Raw genomic sequence first — 17,926 nt, 5'->3', positions numbered from 1 at the left:
GCTTTAACCTAACCACGTGCTTTTGTTGCCTAAACCTAACCACGTGTTTTTGTTGCCTAAACCTAACCACATGCTTTTGTCGCCTAAACCTAACCACGTGTTTTTGTCTTCTAAACCTAACCACATGCTTTTGTTGCCTAAACCTAACCACATGCTTTTGTCGCCTAAACCTAACCACGTGTTTTTGTCTTCTAAACCTAACCACATGCTTTTGTCGCCTAAACCTAACCACGTGTTTTTGTCATCTAAACGTAACCACGTGTTTTTGTCGCCTAAACCTAACCACATGTTCTTGTCGCCTAAACCTAACCACGTTTCTGTTGCTTTAACCTAACCATATGTTTTTGTCGCCTAAACCTAACCACGTGTTTTTGTCACCTAAACCTAACCGCATGCTTTTGTCGCCTAAACCTAATCATGTGTTTTTGTTGCTTTAACCTAACCACGTGCTTTTGTTGCCTAAGCCTAACCACGTGTTTTTGTCGCCTAAACCTAACCACATGTATTAGTTGTTGGAGAAAAAAAGGTCAATTTGCATTGTTGTACTGACGCAGTGCGTTAATTTTGAAAGAGAGAGTATGTAAACAGTAAATTCCCTGTGAAAACAGAAGTGTATTTTGAAAGAAGACAAGGCATGTAACAGGCAGAACTTGACACGGCATCCCAGAACGTCAGCAACCAACACACCCAGGGAACCTTTCTCATTGTATCTGGATATGGGAGGTCCATGACCAAACATCAATATGTGATGATGTAGGAGAGGTGGTGGGGCCTTTTGCATATCTGTGCCCAGGGGCCTACTTTCTCATAATCCGCCCATGGTTGTAAAACCTATATTGTTTTAATGTTCAAATGTTGGGACTCTCTTTTCTCTGTCCTGCACTTATGATTTGTTCCTATATTAATTGTTCATTTATGCAAAAGAACAGTCTATCTATCTATCTATCTATCTATCTATCTATCTATCTATCTATCTATCACATTTTCATATTACAGTATTATGAAATTGTTACATAAGACCCCACAGCACAATAACACAGGATTAAAGGAGTCCACTTTGTCTGATTGACTCAGAGTCACATAAACAACCTGTGCGTTATGATGTGGGGGTCCTCAGCGAGAAAACTAAGCCGAGCTCAGTTTCCGACGTGACTCTCACTCTCAGGCTGTGCCGAGAATCACGATCTGATTGGCTGAGGAGCGCACCAGCTCTGAGTAGAGCAAAGGATGCCAGAGTGCTCAGGCACTAGTCCATGGACGGATGCGAGCAGTCAGGGGACGACGGAGAGACCGGGCACACGTTGTTATTATTATAACGAGGATGCTGCGTTACAGTGCAGAGTAGCCTTGAAACTTTGAGACACTATTTTACAGAGAGGAGCAAGTTAAGTGTGATGTTTTGGCTTCATGTTGTGAAATCCCTCTCACCACCACATCCACCACCACCACCGACACATCCTCTCAGGAGTGATGGGCTCTAAGTTGACCAGACAGAGAAGTCTCGATTTAGAAACCAAATTGCCCAAGAGGAGACGCCAGAGGAATGACACCCCGGGAGAGGGCGAGAGAAGTGGCGGCGGGGACTTCTTGTTTACCTCCTTGATGCTCAAGTCCGACAAGCTCCCGGGGATGCTGCGGAAAACCAACCACAGCCCATATGTCAGACGGGTGGCTTGGATCCGGGAAATCCAGAGGCTTCTCCGGGAGCAGAAGATGGAGCAAGCAGCCGAAGTGCTCAAACTGCTGAGGAAGGTAAAGGGCTGGCATTGTTATGGATCATGGATGCGCTGAGTTTGTTCGGCTGTACTTTATTCTCGCGCTGTTATTACAGCAGGAAATGTGGTTTAATTGATGCTGTGAGTGGGTTTTGGTGATAAGCACGTGGGCAAAAAGTTTTCTGACATTCATGCGTCAAAATGCACTTTATTTTGTTTTATCTGCATGTCATATAGGCCTGTTGATTTTATATTATTGAGAAACAAGTTCATGTGATAATCTATGTGCAGATGCTTTTAAATATGTAAATCACAGCAGTTTATTCACGTGTGTCCTTATTTCAATAAATCTGACACACCTCCTATATGTTATGTACACAGAGCTTTACATACATGGGTATTTTTGGACTTCCCTGCTGTATATAACCAGCAAAAGCCCAGCTATATTAAAACTGATGGCACCCACTGGAGAAAATCCCACTTTTCATGGAGTGCTCATATCTGCAGGTATCAGTGTGTTAACATATCTTTTTAAAGTTAAAGTCATTTCATCATCTACTTTTTGCAAGTTCTCATAAAAGCTTCCCAGTGAGGACATAAACACTGTATCCTCTGTCACCTCCTTTTAATATTCCTGAGGAAAAAAAGAAGCACTTATAATGAGACGCTGGTTTAAATCAACAACCACCTGTTTTGTCTGAAAGGGAATGGCTACAGAGCCAGCCGATTCATGCTCTGAATATTCAATCAGCTCCAAACAACACAGAACACTGAGTGCATTATATGTCCGCCCTTTAAAATACACCAGGAAGACTTGGCTGCCTCTGTTTCTACTGTGACAAACTTTGTGATCTTAAGTGAATGACTGGGATTGGGTCTTTTTTAAACAAATGATATGCTAGCCTGTGGCCTCTTGGTAACAAGGTTTCAGAGTTAAGGGTGCAAAAGGAAATATTATGTAAATAACACAAGTGAGTGGAAAGACAAGTCTGTTCTCCTTTTCTGCCATTGTTCACTGTTTCCCGTGTGAAGGTCTGAAATGTGCATGAGATGGTTTTTTATTTAAATATATAAATCCGCATAGGAAGAAGCACTTTTGCAAACTCACTTGATACTCTGATGTGGTTTTGTGGGGGAGCTGTGGCTCAGAGCGAGTTGTCCACTAATCAGAAGATCAGCAATTCAATCCCCAGTTCCTCCAGTCTGCATGTCGGAGCATCCTTGAGCAAGATACTGAACCCGATGGCTGTTTCATCAGTGTGTGAGTGTGTTAAAAACTGAGTAGCAGGTGGCAGGTGGCTTTAAGTGGTCAGAAGATTAGAAAGGCGCTGTACAAGTGCAGATCCATTTACCATTAAAACAACACTAACCCGTCCACTCCCCTGTTGCACGGCTTTGTGCAAACACTTCTTTGTTGACAGCGTCATAGCCCCCAACTATAGGTATGTTTATTTCTTGCATTTAAAGGTGCAGTCAGTGATTCTAATCCAGTGCACTTTTTGTCAAATTCTGAGAAGATCTCCTCACATTCTGATTTGTGTGTATGCTGAAGAAATCTGGTGGTCATACACAGGCCTGGCTCTGTAAATGGCAAAAAAAGAAGGTGGCACGGTCCGATCCAGCCAATCAGCAACAGGGGGCATTCGTATTCGTGCACAGGACAGGGGAAAGGCAACCCACACACCAGAAAAAATGTTGGCATTGTACGTTGCTGCAAACCACAGATACGTTCCATTTGTACATTATTTTGTAGCAGATACAAAGAAATTAAAGATTTCTCAACAATGCTGTGGTAAAAGTGTGATTAGGTTTAGGCACAAAAACAACTTGGTTATGGTTAATAAAAGGTCATGTTTGGTTTTAAACACCCGCGTCTTGGAAAGCAGGAACGTGTTGGTAAAAGACACCATGGTTTGCTGGTTCAAACATCGCTAGGAAACACTGTGAAGGGTCACTAAAATCACCCAAGTTCTGTGTTAAAACGCAAGTGGAAATGCTGTGAAGGGTTACCCAAAAACAACTGGTGCGGTTGTTTGTTGGTCTCGAATAGTGGTCTGTAGTGATCTGCAGCTTGGCAGCCGTCTCACCCAGGTATCACGCCATCCACCATCCCCTCCACCTCCTGCTGACAAAATCAGCTCATGTACTACGTCAGTATAGAAATGTCAATATGCTGTGTACAAAACATTCAAATGTAACGTATCTCTGATTTTTAGAAACCTACAATACGAACATTTTCTTTTTGCCACTGGGCTGGGGAAAGGCCATGGACGTATAAAGAGACAGTACAGTGCAGGGGCGGAAATCCCAGGGGGGACAGGGGGGACATGACTCCCCCTTCAGTAAAGCTGTGCCCCCCTAGAATCATTTGAGACACAATTAATAATTTTTGAACAATGCAGTAGTATTTATTGAAAGCACAATGTAAGCGGTGCTCATTATAATCGCGCAATAATGTGCAATTTAAATCTTAAAAGATTTAGTCCCCCCCTCCCATTCCTAGTAGTGGTATATCCCACACTCTTTCCAACGGGCAGGGCTGCTTGGCAGCAGTAGCAGCGTGTGGCTGGAACCGCTGCCCACATCGCGCATCACAGGGTAAGATGTTCACTCACACAGACACAGTTTAACTTACACATGTTACAACACATCCCATTTACTGTTACAACAAGCCCCAGGCCCAGGCTGATAATATAAACTGTCTGCAACATTTCTCCTGCATTGTTCAAAAGCCTACTCAATTATCAGTGCTGCTAAGCTAAAAGCCAATGATTAAGCTCAGAGTTTAGTGATAGGACAGGAGAGAAAGAAGAGGAAGAGGACAGGACAAGAGCAGTCAGAGCAATGGGTACCTGTCTGTAGGCTTTCCACCTGTCAGTGAGACAAACATGAATGACGTGCGGTCTAACTGACAAGGAGCGGTCATTACGTGCAACTATTATGTACGGTTGTGGCGGAGCGGCTCGTATGGGTACCTGTCTGTAGGCTCTCCACCTGTCAGTGAGACAAACATGAAAGACGTGCAGACAAGGAGCGGTCATTACGCGCGATTATTACGCACGGTTGTGACGGAGCGTAGCTAATGGGTACTTGTCTGTAGGCTCTCCTCCTGTCAGTGAGACAAACATCAAAGACGTGCAGACAAGGAGCAGTCATTATGCGTGACTATTACGCACGGTTGTGAGGTGCGCAGCAGCAGATCTCACAGCACACTGTTTATAAACCAGTTTACCAGTTTAATTGCAGGAAATGTTTAGTTTTAGTTTTAGTTTAGTTAGTATAGACATTCAGTCTGCCTGTTGGAGAGATAGAGAGAAGATTAAAGCGTCAAATTGCGGTAAAAGATCCTGTATAAAAGACAGGCTACAACTTTTTTTCCTTGGCCCCCCCTGGAATTATTCTCTAAAATTTTACTGTTTATTCAACCCCCCCCCCCAAATATGAAATGGGATTTTCGCCCCTACGTGGGAGCATGAGCGACAGTAACTCTATGCTAACAAAACTCCACAACTCAAATATCAGTAATCTCTCTCCAGGATCGCTTACTCCACCTTCACGTCTTATCTGTTACACTTCCCCTTGTAACACCTTCCCCACTCTAATCCACACTTTCTGAAGATTTATCCAAACGGGGAGAAGAAAAAGAAATAGTTTTTAGAGCTCAGCTTGAGCTTTCTGCTGCCTTCTGGTAGCTATGCATTGATCAAAGGAGAACAGTTTTGAAGTTCAGACAAAAGCAGTTCTGATCAAGAGGGCCCCCTGTCATGCAAACTCCCTGCCCATCTGTATGGTGCCGTAGAATAAATTACACAGATGTGTGTAGATTAAAGAGGGAAAACAATCCTGAGGAGAAGCTTCGGGCGTCGGAGGAGTCTGAACTGAAGACAAATTTGTAGGTATCGTTTCTGCTCTGCATTGAATCCATTATCTCAGTATATACAGTTTAATTTTCACTCTAAAGCTTTATATTCATATTTGTGTGAAGCAGGAGGGATATGAGTCATGCATCTCTTCCTGTAAGACTTCACTGTGCCTGTGCCTGTTTGTTGAAGCAGTCCTGCAGTCAGTCATATCTTGTACGAAAAAAGATTTTAGAGATCAACATGTACATTTGTCGGTCGTGAGCAGGGGCAGTTTTCTCCGCAGCTCTGCATTTAAACTGCTCACGAAGCACCAATGTGCTCTCCATCGCTCAGTGAGGTGAAGCCAGAGCGCTGTTGTATGTCGCTGGGGCTGAAGCCAAGTGTCTGACTAACAATACTTCAAGACGGGAAAAAGAAAAAAAAAACTGGCAGTAGATCTCCTGTTGTTGTTCTCCAGCAGCAAAGCAGTTTTCCTTCTCAGAGACGGATGGATTTGGAGATAATCACCTTGAGATGATGGATGCTGGAACAGGTTTCTTTCATATAGAGGAAGTCATTACAAAGAGGAACCAAAAACACCGGCCCCCGCGCTGTATCTCCATCGCAGATCTGATTTCTGGGCCATTAAGTTAATTAGTTTGGGATTTTCTACATATTCATTAGTAAACAAAGAATCAGCAAATACTCATATCAATTACGCTCTACAGCGTGCACACAGAGTAACCAGTGTGCAGCCACGGAGAAGACACTAATTAAGATGTATTCTGTGGTGTGTGAAGACCATTCTGAAGTCCGAGGTTAGCTGTCACAACACATATTTTTAATTTGTTTATTTTATTCAACTTCAAATGCGTCAGCCACCCAGATGTTGGTGCCTCTCTGATCAAAGTCATCCATCAAGACATAATTAAGGTAGAAATATTTATGTTTTGTTAGGGGTTAGAGTTAGGGTTTATTTTTCTCTTTCACCACACCTCCTGCCTGCCTCTCTCTACGCTATTCAAATAAAGACAAAATGTCCCATATAATGAATAAATAAATAGCCTAAAAGTGTGACATGGACATGTTAATGGAGTAGTTCAAGATTTCAGGAAACACACTTATTCACTGTCTTGCCAAGAGTTAGATGAAAATATTGATACCATTCTCATATCTGTGTTAATATGAAGCTACAGCCAGCAGCCGTTAGCTTAGCTTAGCATAAAAACTGGACTGGGGACAACAGCTGTTCTGGAAGTTGTTTTCACAGGTTGGTTTTTGTACAGATTGAACAAACAGGATGTAATGTGTTGAGGGGATAGTTCGGATCTTTTTAAGTGGGGTCGTATGGGGTACGCCAGTCTGCATGACCCCACTTTGGGGAAGCAGGCTGGACTACAGACACAGAAGCTAAGAAATGTGCTGTTGTGGACAGGGACAGCAACAAAGTGTATTAAATCAATCAGTTGAAGTGTACACTATATTTTGACTCCTTTACCTTTCAGTCAGACTGCAGTTTCCAACGGGGAGCTGAAGCCATTATACCACTCTCTTTAAAACCAGACTCCATTGAGAAAAACAACAATTTAACATCACAGAACACAGGAGTTGCTGGTGTACCACTGCTTAGATAAGTTATTTTGTCTGTGTTGTGGTGTGACTTTGGCAATTCAAAGGGTTACTTTAGATTCACCAAAGTCACACAATAACACAAACTAGTTAACTGATCAATGCAGCAGTAGACCAGCAGGTCATGTTTTCAGCAGACCAAAATTACTGTTTTTGTTAATGGAGCCTGGTAGTTTAGATGGGGAATCCATTAACGGCTTCTTCATCAAAAAAGACTGTCTGATAGAAAGGTAAAGCAGTGGAAATACTCTCAGCATAGCATACACTTAAACTTTTATTCATTTTTTTTTTTAGGTGAAATGTTTTTTAGGTATCTAAAATATGTTTGGCTGCTACAGCCTGCCCACAGCAGTACACTGCTTAGCTTCCACGTCAGCACTCCTGCTACTTCTCCAAACTGGGGGCCATACTAACAGACGTCTACTGTAGGTAATACACTGACTATGGATAAGCACCTCATACAACCCCACTTTAAAAAATCTGAACTATCCATTTAATTAATGAGCTTTGGACAGAACCAGGCTAGCTGCAGTCTTTGTGCTAAGCTAACTCTCTCCTAGCTGTAGTTTCACACTTGCACCACAGACATGAGATTCATATCAATCTTCTCACCTCGCTCTTAGCAAGAAAGCAAATAATCACATTTCCCAAAATGTCAAACTATTCCTTTAAAGAAGGTCAGCTTCTGGTATGCTTCTCACAAACTGAGAGCATTTGAAAAAGGTCAAGCTTTTGGCACTTGGCTCATGTGGTCTGAAGCTACAACATAAATATCATAAAGACCTGGTGAAAATGAATGTACTGGAGAGTCAGTTTGTAAAGGTAATGCATATATAAAGTTACTCGTTATTTTAGGGACAGATTGCTTATGTGACTGTAGCAATATAAGCAACATGCTCTGTCAACGACATCATACACATACACAGATATATCAGTGTGTGCCAGAGGAAACTATTCTTCATATGTCCTGTCACATTTGACTAAGCTGAGATATTGATCTCATCCTACTTGTCACATATCCTTGCCAAAACATAGCTGCTGCTGGCCAAGCATTTGTGTCTTTGAATCTTCTGCTTCTCAGTGCTTTCTCACATCACAACTATGCAGTTCTGAATATATACCTTGGATTTTCATATACTTTGCCCAAGTAAAAGTAAGCAAACCACAGTGGACACCTGACAGCTGTGACATGTCTCTTACACTGAAGCAGAGGACTGTGGGACTGGATTTGTCATGCAGCGCAATATATTTAATTGGATTCTAATGAACTGCATGTGTGGGATGATGCTCTGCGGTTCGGAGCTCCTCGCTTTATTCAGACTTTTTTGTGACGAGGCAGACGTCAGATTAGATATGCGGCTTTCAGGGGGACATTTGTAGTGGGATCTAAGGGGAAGTACGCAGGCATCCTGTCAGTGACAAATAGGAAAACATTTCACGCTTTTATGATTAGGAATCAGTCAAATTAATCCACAGGATCAAATCTCTGCATCTATTTAAAAGATGTGCCTCATTTCAGCTGTGAGTCCCCCCTCATATCTGATGCTGCACTACGTAGTTAGCACACGTCATCATAAAATAATCTTCAAATTCCTCTGTGTCTCCATTTATGGATGCATGTGGTACCCTCAGTCTGTGCTAAATGAGGTTTATTGAAGGGAGAGCTGGTCGGGGAGGATAGTCCAGCGTCAGGGAATCCCACAGAGCTCCGCTGTAATAAATCAACTCAAAAGCTGGAGGAGGAGAAAATGCTGATGGGAGTTTTCCTCTCTGCTTCCACTGTGCCCCTTAGTGTTAGGGCTGTCAGAGCGTATACAGCATGCTTTACACAGCCTCAACCTCCAGCCTGCTGTTTGAAAAGCTTTTCAGTTCATATAGAGCTGACAGTATTTACTCATCAGCTCCGCAGCTTCTAGTTGAACAGTTTTACAAGAGGATGATGGTCCAGTGAAATATGTTTGTTAGTCAGCAGCAGCCGTTATGTCACTGATATAACAGCATGGATGAGTAGAGTAAATCATCTTTTAACAGTTGTTGTGGATTAGGAGAGAAATGCAGCTTTGTGCCTAAAAGGAGATTTCCTTTCACTATTTCTCCTCTTACTCCTCTCGCCTTTCATATTCTGTTCATCTTGTTTCATCTGCTCAGATTCATGTCTTCCCTGCTGTTTGTTGTTTTGTTTTTTTTCCTCCTCCTTCCTGTTTCAGTGTTGGTATCTTCCCCAAAAAGGCGGGGGATGCTGCATGCTGGTGAGGCTCAAACACTGGTTGTTAATGACACGTCAGCACTCGAAGCATTACCTGAAGATGCAACATATTTACATTGTCTCCGCAAATATAAAACAGCCTGAAGGTGATAAAAGTGTCATTAATAAGCAGGCATGTGTCTTGGTTCCTGGTTAGGGATTGGAGGAGATACAATTTTGTCACGGATCATGATTTTTAAAAAAACGCTTAATAAGTTGATTGTGGTGAATTTCAATTATCGGGATAATCGTAAATATTGTGTTCAGCAAAGAGACTGCTGAGAAACTAACAATAAAAAGACCCTACAAACACAAGCTGCATATACATCAACCTAAAAGAAAAAACTATCAAGCATTAAGGCCGGGGATCTTCTAAAAAATTATGATGCCAGCAGCAATACCAGTACCCTTAAAGTGATACCAATCAGAGTACTTCATTCCATACTCATCATGTGAATGTAGTGTATAGCCATACTTTCAAATATTTTGGTGGCATCTGAACTGCCAACTCAGTCAAACACACCAAGCTCGACTTCGCTACACCACAGACTGTATGAGTTGTAGCTGCTGCTGTGGGATTGTGAGCTCTGCATCAGGATCAGTTACATTATCTAACAGTTTCTAATGTTATTTAATGGTTATCAGCCAAGTAGAGCTGTTTTGGTATCAGTATGAGTTCACTGGGAAATGGCTCAGTGTTGGATGTTAGCACTGCTACTATGTTAGCTCTTGCTAACCAGGTACACTTGCCAGAGGAGAGGTCCGGAGCTCCGGAGATGGCAGCAACAGAAAGTTTGGGGTGGTGTAGGATGTTCCTGGCAACTAATTTCCCTGTTGACTAAACAAAAATTTTAATTAAGGCTAGGCAGCACTCAAGAAAACAGTCAAAATCTTCAACAACCATGTCGGATTTTAAATGCCCAAGTACAAGACACTTTATGCCATGCAGTACAAATGTGAACATGATGGCAACTCAGTCAAAAGTTAACCACTACAATCTAAAATAAATAAATTGCCTCTGAAATTTGGGGCACATTGAACCTTGCAGATTATCCCACAAAAATGATTCACTTTAAAGTTAACAAAATATCTAAATTATAAGCTAAATTTCAGATGAAATGAGAGACATTTTGCGCCGTATGAATGTAAACCCTGCACATTATCTGACAACAACTCACTTAAAGTTAACAAATAATATAACGTCTCAAAAAGATAAATTGCTACTGAATTCATTTACTACATTAAAGTACTGCCAAACAGCGCTGGCTTTGCAAGAGGAAATCTCTCTTATTTCCCGCCATGCTGTTTTAAAACTCCAGTTTACTCGTGCATTACCGCGGGGAGGGGGACTGCTGTCTGACGGCTCTGTCGCCCCCACTAGTGGCAGGCGGCTGCATGACAGTTAAACAGCCTTGTACATGAATAAAACAGTAATTGGTTTAATCGACTGATATTTCTGGTGCCAACTAGCGAAGGGGTGGATGTTTAATCGTTGCGACGTCTAATCACTCACATCCCTAATTTCAATACTATGTGGTATTGGATTATTTCAACCGAAACCATAAAGGTATCGAGTAGTGATATCCAACCCTGTCTAGCATTGGCATATCTCATATCAAAAGATATGATGCCACTTCAAATTGTTAAAAAGCCTGTTTTTTTTTTTGTTTTTTGTTTTTTTCACTAAACAATGCCTATCCTGGTTCTAACTCTTCTCTGTTCTACACAATCTTTCACTTATGAATGCTGAAGATTGAGGGTAGAAAGCGAAGGAACATTTAACTGGAATCTAAACTTTTTTCCTAAGACAATTAAGAGTAGTAGTATTTTGTGAAAATGATAGAAAGTCCCACAGGCAATACGACAAGTGAAACCTTCAAATGAGATAAGACGAACCAGGAGTGTTATTCTCTTCACTCGAGAATGTAACTGTAATATTTAAAAAAAGACCACACCACTTATATCTTAGCTTACTTAAACTTTACTCCCACCGTCCCTCACACACACATACACACACTCACATATGCACACAGACACCCTCCCCACCCCTAATCAAGTGCACTGGGTGTTAATACATGCCTCCGATAGCAAAACCTTATCAGCTCTCAGCATGATAAGAGGACAAAATGAAAGGGGATGATGAACAAAGCTCATAAACATTGACAATCTATTTTCATTAAACTATCCATGAAATGTCACTTGAATATTAAATGAAGCGAGGCTCAGACATGGCTGTTTTAATCATATGAATTTCTACATCATGTGTTAGTTTTACTAAGAGTTGACCGAACACTTTCCTCTCTTTGCTTTCCCCTCAGGATCTGGGCCTCCAGGGAACGTCGCTCAATGACATTTTGTACAAGAATGCAGCTTTTCTCAACCTGGTGGACCCCATCTCTCACGAGCTGCTGCTCGGTCTCGCCCGCGACCTGCAGTGTCCAAAAAGGGTGAGAATCCAGAACGATCCAGTTTATTTTAACTGTTACATTCATGAATTATGAAAAACCATCTATACAGATTTTACATTAATTAACAGGACAAGGACAACAACTGTAAACAGAGGAGAGACAAGCTGCGACATGTCCATGTTAGCCATGTTAGCCATGCCCAAGTGCATGTGTCACATTTGTTGTCATGCTTCTGTGACAATAATGAAGTGTCAGTTCTCTTAATATTAACACGGCTACAGAAGCATGGAAGGAAGCATGGAAAATGATACTGTAGGTGTTTAGCCAGTAGCATAATGGATCACCAGGCATGTTCTGGTGTCTCTAAAATGACTTCACTATTAGGTGACATATTAACTTTTACTACGTAGAGATTTTGCATAAGTGGCTGGCTCCTGTTTTATAATGTGTACAACATATGACACCCTTGATCCTTAGACCCTCAAATCAGATAAGGACAAGCTCTGCTAAGTCTTAAATGGGAAAAAAGGGAGAAACTGCAGAAGGGACAACAGAGGAAGAGTTGCTCTTCCAGGAAAGACAGTCGATGTCATATACAGAGTTGACAGAAATAACAAGTGTAAAAACACAGTGTGGAGAAACTGAATGTCAAAACCTCATCTGTACAACTGCAAGAGCCAATAAATATAACAAAACTCCTTGCAAAATGGAACAGCACTGGTGTACATCAACAATATGTGACAACAGAATCAACATCCATAGAATGGTGATCACTGGCTTCTCTAGTCAGCGTATAAAAGTATTTTTAGGGCAAGATGCTGAGCCACAAATTGCTCCCAGTGGTGCGTGAATGCATGTGAATCAAGGGCGTAAATATAGACAGTACAGGTAGTGTGGTTGCACTGGGGACTATGTGCTGGGGGGGGCTATAGAGAGAACAGGTCTTGTGTTCAGCAGAGTGAAATTACTGTTTTTGTTAATGGAGTCTGGTAGCTTTGACAAGAGTATAGATGGGAATCTGTTAATGGCTTCCTCGTCAGAAAGGGCTGTGAAAATACTCTCAATGTAGCATACACTTAAAATTTTGTTGATTTTTTTTAGGTGGCTACAATATGTTTCACTGCTGCCCTCTGTCCACAGCAGTACACTGTTTTAACAGACCCTCCAGCAATGTGTTGGGTGGCAAATGAGCCCTTATGAGTGATTGCTACCTTAGAGTTATGCCTGTGTTCAAAGAAGAACTGAACTGAATTCAAAAAGGTGCTATTTGCTATATATACCCTTGGAAAAGGCATATCCATATTTTTGTCATATACAGTACACAGTAGATGCAAAGATGATTGCTGGGTAATATATATGTTGATGCCCTGTGTTGAGTCTCCGTTTGATCATGTGACGAGACGATATGTGCACAGTAGCATGTATTAGGGCCCATCATAACAGCATGGACTGGGGCCTGTAACTACCTTACACCACTGGTGTGAATGTTTAACACTGAGAAGCAAGTGGCCTTGGCCACCAGTATATGAATGTGTGTGCAATTTGTGTTTGTGTGTTTTGAGTGTCCGGTAGGCTCCAAAGGCATTACACAAGCACCATCCTTTTTCTGTTGCATCATCATTTACATTTGAACATGTCTTTATAGGCACTTATAGATATTTTCAGCCATAGTTCACAATATATTCTGAGAAGTTTTTTGCCACCTGTTTTCATTTTTGAGTCTGCATGTGGAGGAGCAGCATTTGGAAGACAATCTGGAGGTGGAAATGAAAACTGCCTCTCAGTGCCAGCTACAAAGGTCGCACCTGCATGCTGTAGGGTGGGTAGTGGGAGGCACTGGGTCAGGGTTTGGCTCTGCAGTGGCACCATGTGGTCTGTCTTCCCCCCTGCTCATGTGCTCTTTCAGCACATCGGATTGCAGCTGTGCTCCAGGACCTGCAGGTGTATAAGAGTACCTGCCTAGGTTGCTTCATATCGGGAAGAGTGGGCAGCTGCCCAGTGGTCATCACGCTGAGGTCAACAGGGCCCGAGGCCATGGTCAATGGCACTGAGGCTTGTGGGCCAGCGTGGCTTTGGCAGAGAACTTTGAGGGCTCTGGCAGGTAGCAGGTGGCCAGTGGGATCAAACTGGAGTCCGCTGAGTGCTGTGAAGCCTGTTTTGTAACAGGTAACAGAAACCTCTCACTGTTTGTGAGGGACATTATGAAAATTATTTGAGGGGGAAGGTGGTCAGACAAGGTGAAAGGTATTATTCTTTTAGCTGAAGGTGTGATTTTTTCCCATCCCAAATTTATATTTTATCTAAGTTATAGTTAATAGTTGCATCAAAAACATAGCTTCTATTTGTGCTGTGGGTCATAATGATGCACCTTGCAGTCTGCAGAAGACAAAAAGACTTGTTTTTGTTTTTACATGTTGTCAAAGGGTCGTGCTGTTTTTTTTAACTCAAGACAAGGCTTCAAATGCAGTTCAAAAGCCCTAGGAGGGCCTTGCTATTTTACAAAGTGAAACATCAGGTTCATTTCTGCTCAACAGGCCAGAAATTTTTGTCCCTAAAGGTACAGTCCAAACCAAGGGCATTACTTTGTGTTTAACAGTGTTGGGGAGTGGGGACATAAAGGCTCAGATGTCTTTAACATAAGTGATTTTAGGCAACATAATGGGGGAATTGCTATAAGGTCAGTGTAGATAATTATAGCTGGTAGGGGGCAAAATGGTGCATCAAAAGGGCATAGCCAAGGCTACTACTAAGGGGTGTAGGGTTTAATTTTAACACTGTGGGAGGGACACACATGAAGTGAAAGATCTGGAAGTCCTCCCCCAGGAGACTTTGAGCATCAAACACTGCACTTCCTGTTTTCTGCTGTTTCTTTATGCACCAGTTTATAATGGGAATTTTTTATTCATGTAAAGGAAAACACATGATTCAGGTACTGTTCAAACACAATTCAAAATATAAAAATACAATGGAATATAATACATTAAGGCTCTCAGGCATTCTGTATTGCTTTCATATTTTATTTATATATATACTCTTCAACTTTTCCCATTTCATGTTATTCCTGCTGAAGTAACACACATGTATAGAAGGCATGATGTACGTCTCTGTCCTGTTTTGTTCTTTAAATGTGCATGTTGCATTCAAGCCAATGACACATGAATGAATTTTTAAATCATTTCTAAAGGATCTGATCGCTTGTGCTGTTATGTTCAGTGAGAGAAAGAATGGAAAGCTTGGACTGTGTTAAGAATTTACTTATTAAAATTACTGATCGGCACAGTATGCTAGGGAGTATTTTATTTTACTTTATTTTATTTTATTTTTTGTGTAATTTAAATGTATTTAATTTTAATTTTAATTCAATTTAATTTAATTGTATTTTATTTTTATTTTTATTTTATTTTATTTTGTTTTGTTTTGTTTAGGTTACTTTTATAAAGGTTAATAGGTTTCCTGTCTTGTTAGTTACATGTAGCATTTCTTGGTGCAAGCTATATTTCAGAACATTTTTAACAAATAATGCTTTTAAAAAAGTGATGAGGACAAAATCAGCCATTTCAAATGAGTGGTGGGGACATGTCCCCGGCATCCCCACTGTGAATCAACTTTATCAACTTTATTTATTTGGCACTTTTCATACAACAGTAACACAAAGTGCCTCACAGAGGTTAAAAACAACAAAGATCCAGACAGAAAGCAAAAAGAAAAGAGAAAACCCAACCCTCCCACCCAGCAAAAAGCTATTTAGCTCATAAAACTGAGTTAGTAGCTAGGCAAGAATGATCTAAAACAGACATAAAATGCATCAAAACTAAAACCTATAGGCTAACTAAAATAACAAAAGATAAAGGTTAAATGAGATAAGAACGTAAAAAGAGGAAGGGTAAGAATATAAAAAATAAATAAAAAATAGATAATAGATGGATAAATCGGTTATAAGAGGAATTTAGAATTTAAAATAGATAAATAAAGAGATCAGTTAAAAAGCCTGATTAATGATGAATGACACTATATGGTCCAATAATGAATAGTTAGAACAACCCCATAATTCAAAACAAAGGATTAGCATCACTCTCTGATATGAACATTTTACAGCATCAGAACGTAAATAATTTACGTTCAGTTGTCTAACATTAGTCTTTACCCATCAGTTAGTCTGACACTCGTCAACATAAACTGTAAATTGTGATTTATCCAGACTGGGAGTCAGCCCATTCACATGTAGCACAGCACACAAATCCAAGATATTAAAATTCAAATTACATTTCAAACTCTGGCATAAGGGTGAAGACAATACAGAAGCAGCTCAGAGTGGCTGTAAAACACAGACCCGGCAGCCATTACAGTTATCTGTAAGTCTGCGCTTATCTCTTTTAGGAAAAGATGGGCTTCCTTAAGATAAAGCCACTGTGGTCCAGTTTTTACTTACCAAGACCAGATGATAATCACCTGTGAGAAACTCTTATCTTATCGCTGTTTGCTTTGGCGGGGAAAGCCCAGGAGGACGGGAGGGAAAGTGAGGAGCTGGCAGCATTCTCCTGACTGGCTGGCGACCCGTGGCAGGATACTGTGTCAGACGTGACGAGGATGTAGAGAGGCAGTGTGCTGGATTTAAGGCCTGGCAGCTGCCTCAATGCCCAGTATTTTCCACCACACTGAGATTTATTTAGATTATATATTCAAGAACATATTGAGGGCTGAAAGATGCATATTCTGTGAATGTTTTGAAGCTCATGGTCTTCAGTTTCTGACAGTTAATTTAATGTATGTTGTGATGCGCTCAGCTTTACAGACCCGTGATTAACGCTTGTAATGCTTATAGAATTAAGTGACTTTGTCGATCCTTCCAGTCCATGGATTCACATTTTCTAAGAATACTTTGACTGCGAATCAGTATGCGCAGCTATAACATTGTGTTCAGTCATCCAAGCGGCTGAAACAGCAGTGTTGAATGTTCTGAAGTATGAGGCATGTTTGTTTGTCGCCCAAGAAAGGAAGTGGCAGTGGGAATGGTTAATCGCCTTAAGGTAAATTGCCCCTGTCTTTTTTTCCCTCTCGCCACATTGCCTCTTTCTTGTTGTTGTGTTGTACCATTAATTAGATTTACCCTGCTCAGCACAACCCATTCCATTTAAAGTCTTTGACGGAGGTGGGAGAGAGAAAAGAGAAGGCAGGGAGAGGAGGGGGAGGAGAGACATGGAGCAAGAGGGGAGGCGAGAGGGAAAATAAATGAATGTTTCTATGTAGAAAATGTTTGAAGCGGCTGTATTCAAAGGACAAGAGAGAAACACTTTGTGACTGTGTGGAAATCAGTGCATCAGTTGTTTGCAGGAAGAAAGAAAGCAAGATCAGACATCCGGAGTTTATAAATTACTTTTGCCTTGTGAATATCTAACAGCTCATTTTCCATACGTGCAAAATTCAGAGATGATTGGTGTGTTAGAATGTGTGATCCCTCAAACTGTTCCATTTATCCCCGAGCAGCCGCTGTTTGAGCTTGATTAATATGTGTCACCCATCATTTGTCCTCCGTGTGTGTTACAGGAGACTGACTCGTTCAAGTCCACCAACAAAATCTGCCGCCAGCTGATTTACCACCTGACCCCTCACTCCAAGTGGACGAGACAGAGCGTGCCCAGGAGGAAGTCTCAGGCCTGGTGAGTGTGTCCTCTTTGCTGCCGCCACACGCTGTGCCATCACTCTGAAGATGGACATTTGCCGCCATAGTAAACACATTCATCACCATAAGCATTAGTGCTGCTCATAAATCTCCGGAGAGCCTCTCTGAAATACGAGAACAAGTTTGGAAGAAGTCCTCCACCAGTTTGTGGGAAGATTTACCTCCAGTATGTCAAGGTTACATCTGTGATAGTGTGTTAATTAGGACTGAAAGTTTTTTGTCGTGATGTTAAAATGATTCCCTACTGGGAACATATCACTCTTTAATTCTCACCACGAATGAAAATTGATTTTTGAAAAACAGCAGTTTATTCTCATTATATGATGTCATTCTTACATAATTCTTTGATTTTTAATCAAGCAATTGCTCGCTAATGTGCAGTGTCTTTGAGGTGGAAAACAACACAA

At 41.3% G+C, this 17,926-nt stretch overlaps 1 protein-coding gene across 1 annotated transcript in view; it reads left to right on the top strand.

Annotated features, from left to right (window-relative positions):
- Nucleotides 1-1,234: 1,234 nt before the first annotated feature.
- The window catches only part of lrrc75bb (leucine rich repeat containing 75Bb), a 44,670-nt gene continuing 27,978 nt past the window's right edge, over nucleotides 1,235-17,926 (top strand). The window contains exons 1-3 of the mRNA XM_049604980.1: nucleotides 1,235-1,752; nucleotides 11,750-11,878; nucleotides 17,384-17,496. Of these exons, the coding sequence (XP_049460937.1) occupies nucleotides 1,471-1,752; nucleotides 11,750-11,878; nucleotides 17,384-17,496 (524 nt within the window). The 5' untranslated portion in view covers nucleotides 1,235-1,470. The remainder of the gene's footprint in view (nucleotides 1,753-11,749; nucleotides 11,879-17,383; nucleotides 17,497-17,926) is intronic.

Source organism: Epinephelus fuscoguttatus, linkage group LG18, assembly GCF_011397635.1.
Source record: "Epinephelus fuscoguttatus linkage group LG18, E.fuscoguttatus.final_Chr_v1".
NCBI lineage: Eukaryota > Metazoa > Chordata > Actinopteri > Perciformes > Serranidae > Epinephelus > Epinephelus fuscoguttatus.
This window is presented reverse-complemented; position numbering and strand designations above follow the sequence as displayed.